The sequence below is a fragment of the Dysidea avara genome, chromosome 8 (assembly GCF_963678975.1).
Source record: "Dysidea avara chromosome 8, odDysAvar1.4, whole genome shotgun sequence".
Taxonomy (NCBI): Eukaryota; Metazoa; Porifera; class Demospongiae; order Dictyoceratida; family Dysideidae; genus Dysidea; species Dysidea avara.
Genome location: NC_089279.1, coordinates 22573523 through 22582626, shown reverse-complemented (window position 1 = coordinate 22582626; position 9104 = coordinate 22573523). Strand labels below are relative to the sequence as shown.

Below are 9104 nucleotides of genomic sequence, written 5' to 3'. Positions count from 1 at the left end.
ATGATGGCATAATGTTGAGCATAATATGTTACATAATAGATAGAATACTATGCCACACTGTAATTCGTCATCTGTGAAAAATGCATTTCATGGGTAAAGGTTGACTCACTCTATTTCATAGAATCAAGAGTTTAGAATATAGTCAAGAAAGCATGTAGTGAGCAAACACTTGATATACTTAATTTAATATACAAAGCAAAATAACTGCCTTGTAAATTTTATTTTGATAGTTGACACTTAAACAATTTCTCCTAGACCAAAAGTTATTATATCCATGCGAAAAAATGCTAATTTGCAGTAAAACATGGGAAGGCTGAGGATAAAATTGTGCATAATTATTGGAACAATAGGCAGAAATTTTGTAGCACTGCAGCATAGCATATAAAAGCACAATAGACTGGCCGGTGCTTAACCAAAGCTATACCCCTTTCTTTTAATCTAAATTGTAATGCATAGCTCATGATAACCATCAACAACTTTATAATATGTATGTGGCATTCTGTTCTCAAATACTGATATTATTATCATTGTTTAGACTTCAACAGACAGTGTGGAATTAATAGTGTGTGAGGGGGGTATATATTCCTCCTGGTACTTACTTGGCACCATGTACCAAGTAGGTATATACCAAGTGGAATATATACCCCTTTTCACAAATCCAGTCACATAATATTATGTTGAATGCAATGGGAATTTCATTGCACAGGCTGTGTATAGCTCCTTTATTAGGTTGTCTGGGATTTTTCCTGATAATGCTTTGATTATATGACCCCAGCTGCATTTATAGTACTAGTAAATGTTTCTTTGAGTCTCATTGATTAGAGATGTATGGAAATTTGGTTACGCATGGTATACACACACAAACAAAATGTACTCTTAGTGGAATTAGTATTTTAATAATTGTCCACCTTCCAGAACAGTATAGTACATACAAAGTGTAAAGCTCACACACCAGAATCAATAGCTCAGTCACGTACGTAATGTATGTATGCATATCCTTTTTATCTGGACCTGTAATAAGGCTAAAGTACAAGGGAGTTTAACAACAAGACTCCATGGAATCCAGAAATATCCCTGCCTATGAGGAGCCACACAACTGGAACATGCACATCCCTCTGCAATCAGTCTATGCTTAAACAGGTAATGACGTCTTATAGACAACATTAATTGTTATCTCACTTACTAAGCTTAATCTGTGCTTAATGGTTTGTTGCAGGTGTTTTTCCATGTTCATGTAGGCAGATTACTAATAAAGTGGTCATGTAGAAATGTAATTGAGTAATGAAGCTAATCTAAACATACACTGTGTTTGACAACCATTGAAGTCTGCATTAATGTAAATTCAGGTTAATTTGAGTTGGATCAGTTATTCTGTTCTGTGAATGCTATCCCACTAGGGATCTGTGAGAAAGCTTAAAGCCTGTGAATAGCTACAGGGAGTCAGAAACATGTAACTAAAATGTGATTATGAAGAATGTAAAAAAAATCCCAGACACAGTGGTGACTTGATCTCCCACAACATGTGATCTAGGTGTGCACCAAAGGAGTCACAACATCTGGGATCTGAGATCTTCTCTGCATTCAACCTGCACTTAAACATCAACTTCTCACCAGCAAATGGACTGAGAAATGCTTTATCCAATTTACAAAAAACTAATCACTTTATCAGTATAATTAGATGAATGATTTACAATAGGGAAAAGGGATTGTTCACAAAAAAGAGGGATCACGGGAGAGGTAATGTAAACCATACACAACTCTCTATTTTGAGATGAAGAATAAGTATCTAGTTAACATTATACCTTGATAAAAACTATTTAAAACAAGGATTTGTGGTTTACATAACCACCTCACTTATCCATTCTTGTTTTGTAGATTTGTCAGCAGCAATTCCAATTCCAGAAGTGTTATAGTTACAAATGCTGTAACAGTGATTTCTGTGTGCATGTATATTAATAGAGACACAGTCGCTGACATGTATCAAGAGTACTAGAACTATCAACTTGTTTCAAACATAATAAATGCATGGTGTGAGTATGCACATAATGTATGAAGTCAAAATAACCTCTACAAAATTATGTATGTATGTAGTTACAGTATGAAGCCTTTTAATCTGCTGTTTAGATCATTCCTCCTCCTCTTTTAGTTGCATATGTTACAATCATGATTAATGCCAATGCTCCAAATTCCACCATTCCAACAAATGATAGAAACTGCAATGTTTTCACAATATACATTAATTTTTTTACAGTGGCTCTTCTTATTGTAAATAAACATTATTGTGATGGACACATTTAATATGGCACAAGTAGGTGAAGTACTGTATGAAAGAATATTTAATGCATAAATTAAAATACTACAGCTCTTATTATTTTTATTGTCAATGATGGTTTAATACTTCACAATGGTTGTGTTATTTTATGAATAGATAACTAAACCATCATTAACAAAAGCTGTAATCCTTGCACTACTGGCAGGTGCAATGGGTCTGATGAGCATCCATGTCTGTGGTATTTACAAAGCCATAAGCAAATGAATGCCTATGTAATGTATTTATAGCAACAGGCTAAACATCTGACTGTTGTAGTCATCAATGAGTTCATGCACTATGAGTGAGTAGCTAGCATTACAGGCCAGACAAGCTGTCAAGACAATCTTTGTGCTATGATTCTAGGATGGGTTCCACATCCAATATAACTTACTGCAGCAGCTATTTCAGTGTCTCTAAGCTTTTTTACATCATTGCAAAAATCTTCTAATTGTGAATTAATGTCATCCTGTTCACAAAATGGTTCAATTTCATCATAATTATCAGCATTATCACTACCATACGTAGCATTAGCTACTCCTCCAGCAAGCAGGGACACTGCTAAAAGACTACTGATCACTACATCCTATGGATGAAAATAAATTATGCAATGTTCTGACACTCTATAGGGTATACATGCCAATTCTATACTTACCACAATTCCAAAAACAGTGATGTTTTCACCAATAATACCAAATAACCGCAGAGTTGTTATAATTGACTCAGCAATTATACCTACTCCTGCCACAAAAATAAGCCAGGCAGCACCAGATTTGTATAAGTCAATGTCTTCATATTCATCAAAGACATCCTCAATACTAAGAATGGCTGATAATGCAATTGCTGCAAAAGTCACTATACCCGTACATAGCACCTACAGATACAATCAGACATCTTGTGTAGGCAGTACAGTATAATTATAATATACATGTGCAAAATTAATATTTAAAGGCAATATATTATAATAGTACAGTTAGTGCAAACATTTCAGTGGATGATGTTATTTGATGTAATTCATTGTCATCCTGCCATGTGATGACTCAAGCAAATAATACTGCCTGCTGGCTTTCCTACCAACATTTAAACAAAATGTCAGCTACTGGAAACGAAAAAGGTGCACTCTAGATTGTTTCATTTTAATGAGAAAATATACATACAAACTAGAGTAAAGATTAAAATGTTCTGCAATGTGTAGCATTCTGTGCTCAAATACCACACTTGGGTATCATTGTGAAGACTTAATTATACACAGACAATGCATTACTAATCTACTATAGAAAGCATATAGGAGTAAGGTAAGCAAATGTACTGATGTGACATATATGCACCTTAGTAGATTATATCTACATCATAGAGGAATCAAACTCACTATGCTTATTATGCGAAGAGTGATTTCCACCTTTCCAAGGGAAGTTGAACACACAGCAGTACTCATCCTCTATATTGAAATTCCTTGTTTAAATCTATTGTATCTCGTATCATTGCACTACAACTGTATTTATAGCGATACTAAAAACACAATAATTAAACACATCATCACACAGGAATACCACAGGTTTGCATCATCAATAAGGGAGGGGGCTGTATGGGGGTTTCTGTTTTTCCAGCTTGTACAGTCTAGCTAAAATACTGCACTTTTAAAGCTCTGTTTAAATGCAGGTATCATTGGCACAGCTTTGTAGTATACAATGAGAGACTTGTGTTTAACTTACCTGTTTATAAGGCCACCACTCTATAATGGCCAACGTAGAATTTATTTTCATAATAAAAGTAAGGTGAATAAAAGGCCTATAGGGCTGTGGCACCACCTACATCTCACCTTCATCTAATCAACACTTCCTCATTAAAGATGTACACTAGTTCACCTGTCTAAACTATCTACCTGCATATTTAGTACAGATACTTGAAGGTATATACAGACTCCATTGTGATATCATGTGTATATCCTAGGGGTGAGCTGTAGGCTGGATTTGGTGCTTTCAAATGATACCCATACCAAAACAACCAAACTGTGAGAAAGGTTGCGGTCTTCATGAAAGCCAGGGTTAAAAAGCATGAAAACATACAAACATTGCAACTACAGTAAGAAATGGTCGCAATGATGTTAGCACCAATGCAATCATCACATTAATATATATATATATATCAACATTAAACATTGATATCATTGCATAGCCATTTTTTAATTTTATTTATTTATTAAGGCTTTACAACACAAGTGCTGAAGGTCTGTAGGACAAACATGTGATTATGTCTTTATTGGAATACCATGGAAACACACTTCAAACATCTAAGACTTCAAATGTTGCACAAAATTATTCATAGTAGCATGGATGTATCACTACCTAGCTATATAACATATAGAACAAGGCATACCAGGGGCAGTGACCTTAAATTTATACAGCCAGACAGTGACAGCTATTGACTCATACAAGTACAGCTTCTTTCCTACTTCAATTCGATTATGGAGCAATCTACCTAGGGATACTATAAGTTGAAATAATTTAGATAGTTTTAAGGAACATTTAAATAACATTGCATTGTAACTTAGCCTTAATTATTACATCTATTGTAACATACTCACTCAGTGAATATGTTACAATAGGTGTAATACTTCTGTGTGTATTGAAGTGTGACATCTCATGACAATACACACATACTCACTCAGTGAATCTGTGTACAATAGGTGTAATACTTGTGTTTTACTTCTGTGTGTATTGAAATAATAATAATAATAATGATAATAATAATAGGACACTTGGTCCTACAGCCTGTTTAAAGTTGTTACATAAGTGTATTTGAAAAGGTGGAGAGAAAAAAAATGGAGGTCCTAGAATGTGGAGTGATTTATTTGTCTCTTGAACACTGATCATATCTTGATTCCTCTGTGCTCTAACGGAGGCCTATAGTACTTTGTACTACTATCTCTATGTTTTGGGATACTTCTAAGACTTTGTGACACAACTTTCAGCAGTTTTCTTCATCAAGTAAGCATTAATTAGAAATGATTGAATTTAGTTCTAGTATACGTAAGAAATGGACAAAAGAAGAGAATATGAATGTCATGAGATGTTTTTATAGAGCACAAGGTGTAAGGGGCTACCGTAAACGAATGTTTTCAGAATGGCTAAGGATTTACCCTGAAAGTGACTTTTCAGAGCAAAGACTTGCTGATCAACAACGCTCTATTGTTGTTAACCATCTTTTAACTACACTGGAACTAGACCTTTTAAAGCAGGAAGGTCTTCCACAGAGTGTTGAGGCTACTACAGTTTCAGAAAGCTAGAATGAACAGGTGCGTTCGTCTCCAGAGAGAGATTTTAACACTCAATCGCAGTTGGACCTACCTGCTGGGGAGCAGGAAATGTACGATAGTGTTAGTAAACTATTACAGTCTCTACAGCATGGATAGTTACATGTGAGATTGCATCCCCTTAAAAATGTGAATGTCAGTAATGATTTAAGAATTGCAAATAAAATTATCTCTCATTTCCCAGTCAATTCACTGCAGGAACTAAGTGATGTTGTATATGCTGTTGCCACAGCGGTATCTATCAAGAATGGTTTCCAACTCAGGTCAGAGGGCACTCGACTTGATGTTACTCCTGCTTGGAAGATTCGTCTTCAGAGAAAAATTGAGTCTTTAAGATGTGATGTTAATCAATTACAAGCTGTAAAGAGAGGCTGTGGTAGGCTTACACATCAATTGATTTCACGACACCATATCACTTCCAACAATGCCATTGATGAAGCTTTAGAGTTATCTAAACAAAAGCTCCTTGCCATGTCATCTCGATTATCTAGATATAACCAAACGTTCTAATTTTTACTATCAGAATAAACTATTCAAAACTAAGCGTACTCAATTTTATAGACAGATTTGTAACTCAGAAGATAATAGCATCCCCTCTCCTCTTCCAGAGGAAGCTTTACAATTTTGGAGGAGCGTCTGGGACCCTGATATCCCTTTGTTTCAAAAACCCTTTTGGTTTACTGATATCATGTTGAGAAAGCCAATCAATCAGTTCCCTTTCATAAATTTTCTATTACTCTAAAAGATGTTCAGTGTGCTGTTAAACAGATAAAAATTGGAGTGCTCCAGGCTTTGATGAAATTCACGGTTTTTGGCTAAAGAAACTAACAGCAATCCATCTTCCTTTGATGGAACTATTCAAGAAAGCCATCTATGATCCACCATCTTGGCTTGTTCAGGGAGTCACTCATCTATTTATCAAGACTGAATCGTTCTAAAGGTCAATCTGATGCCAGCAACTATAGGCCAATCACTTGCTTATCAAATATTTGGAAACTACTAACAAGGATTATTGGAAATTCTATTTATTCACATTTTAATGTCAATTCTTTGTTCTCTGACTTCTCTCCCAACCAAAAGGGAAACTGGCGTGGAGTTTGGGGGACTAAAGAACATCTTTTGGTTGATAAAATGATAATGTATGATAGTCACCGTCAAAGGACCAATCTAGCTATGTGTTGGATAGATTACAAAAAGGCTTTTGACTCTGTACCTCATGCCTGGATTCTGTCAGTGCTAAACCTTTACAAAGTATCCCCTACCATTGTCAAGTTTTTTGAGAAATCAATGGCCACCTGGAGAACTGTCCTTAAAGCTGGACCATCAGTTATTGGTATGGTATCAATTAGAAGTGGGATATTCCATGGAGATGTCATTTCTCCCTTACTATTTTGTATAGCACTGGCTCCATTGAGTTTTTCGCTTGAACGTGAGAAATTAGGATACTCCTTAAGAGAAGGTCCTGTTATTAACCATTTACTGTACATGGATGACCTTAAGCTATTCGCCAAGTCAGAACAACAACTGGAAACTCTTGTCCAAATTACTCACAACTTCTCAGCTTCTATGAGAATACAATTTGGCTTTCAGAAGTGTGCAAGTGTGATTATGCAGCGTGGTAGACAGTGTTCCTCTAGTGGAATAACACTTCCTGATGGCCTTATTGCTGCATTGAAACCATTGGAATGCTATAAGTATTTGGGTATTTATGAAGCTGATTCAATCAACTGTTCTAAAGCCAAAGAAATAGTTTAGGCTGAGTATTTCCGTCGTTTGTGAAAAGTCTTATCCTCACAATTGCATGCAAGGCATAAGATCATAGCAATTAATGAGTTTGCTATTCCTATTTTACACTACTCTGCTACTATCATTGATTGGACCAAGAATGAATTACAAGTGCTTGATCGCAAAACTAGGAAGACATTCACAATGAATGGTGGCCTGCACCCACGTGCAGATGTGGATAGGATTTATGTGTGGCGTACCTTGGGTGGATGTGGTCTGCTTGGTGTTGAGGACACAGTTAGTTTTGAGCGTGCTACACTTTATTACTATTTGAAAGATCATACTGATGTACTGATGAAGAATGTGTTGTCTAGTGGTTTCGTGAAAACTCCAGCTGATGTGTCTATTGCCCCTGATGCATTCAAAGATCATCTTAATGTGACACAGTTTCAGAATTGGCGAGATAAGCCATTACATGGCCAGTATGTGCGGAATTTACAAGATATCAACTGTTTCAATTCTTTTGGGTGGCTGGTTCATTCTGACTTGAAAATCAAGACTGAGAGTTTGATTTTGGCTGCCCAAGATCAGGCTCTGACCACAAAATATTTTAATACATCCATCCTTGGTGGGTCTGACCCTTTATGTCGTCTCTGTGGCACTAACAATGAAACTGTTGCTCACATTGTCTCTGGTTGTTCAACTTTGGTGAGAACATCATACAAGAAGCGTCATGATGCAGTTGAACGCCACCTGCATTGGTGTCTTTGTTCACAGTTTGGCTTCCCAGTTGTTAAAGAGTGGTGGAAACATAATCCTAGATCTGTGGAAGAATCTGAGAGTGTCAAACTATTGTGGGACTTTACTATTACCACCGACAGAACCATCCATGCTAACCGACCTGATCTAATTTTAGTGTTAAAGGAGGAAAGACGTGCTTACTTAGTAGATTTTTCATGTCCTTTTGACAATAATGTAACACGCAAAGAAGCTGAAAAAGTTGAAAAGTATCAGGATTTGTTACTGGAAATACAAAGACTGTGGCATGTCAGGGCTGAAATTATTCCTATTGTTATCGGTGCTCTTGGTGCTGTGAGTCCTAAGTTTGATGACTGGCTGAAATCACTACATATCAATTTATATCCTTGTACTCTACAGAAAAGTGTTTTGTTGGAAACTGCTGGTTTGTTGCGTCGAACACTAAACATTCATCTTTAAACCTTTGTTAGGTTTTGATGTTGTAATTATGTACCAGAATTATGTATTTGTTTTACTTCTGTGTGTATTGAAATAATAGGACACTTGGTCCTACAGCCTGTTTAAAGTTGTTACATAAGTGTGTTTGAAAAGGTGGAGAAAGGAGAAAAAATCCATAACTGTACCTGGGCAGCCTTGAATCTGCAGCCATTTTCTTGGCTACTTCCCTTAATTTCATATGTAACTCAAAGGTTGCACTCTTCAGCTTTATCATAGCTTGATTGGTTTTTTGGTACAGAACTTTTAAAGATAAGGCGAATAAAAGGCCCATAGGGCTGTGGTACCACCTACATCTCACCTTCATCTCATCAGCACTTCCTACCCGGTGGCTAAAAAAACTATTTTTTATAACTGGCCCAAACCTGAGACCGGGGGGGGGGGGGGGTACATAAGTACATATGAACAAAATTTTCTTTTGTGTTTGAATTATATCTTTAGTTTTGTGCTCTATATTGTCACAATTGTTGTGTAGCAAAACTTCAGTGAAGGCATGCAATGATT

General features: G+C 36.2%; 2 protein-coding genes across 2 annotated transcripts; one reads left to right on the top strand and one right to left on the bottom strand.

The window, feature by feature from the left end:
* Positions 1-275: 275 nt before the first annotated feature.
* LOC136263551 (uncharacterized) lies at positions 276-3807 on the bottom strand. The gene is made up of 4 exons (XM_066058160.1): positions 3678-3807; positions 2964-3182; positions 2703-2894; positions 276-2213 (listed from the first exon to the last, which is right to left on the bottom strand). The coding sequence occupies exons 1-4, from the start codon at positions 3741-3743 to the stop codon at positions 2121-2123; spliced, it is 570 nt and encodes a 189-aa protein (XP_065914232.1). The 5' UTR covers positions 3744-3807; the 3' UTR covers positions 276-2120.
* A 3743-nt stretch (positions 3808-7550) lies between these two features.
* On the top strand, positions 7551-8564 carry LOC136264857 (uncharacterized). The gene has a single exon (XM_066059617.1). The coding sequence runs from the start codon at positions 7551-7553 to the stop codon at positions 8562-8564; it is 1014 nt and encodes a 337-aa protein (XP_065915689.1).
* Positions 8565-9104: the final 540 nt, after the last annotated feature.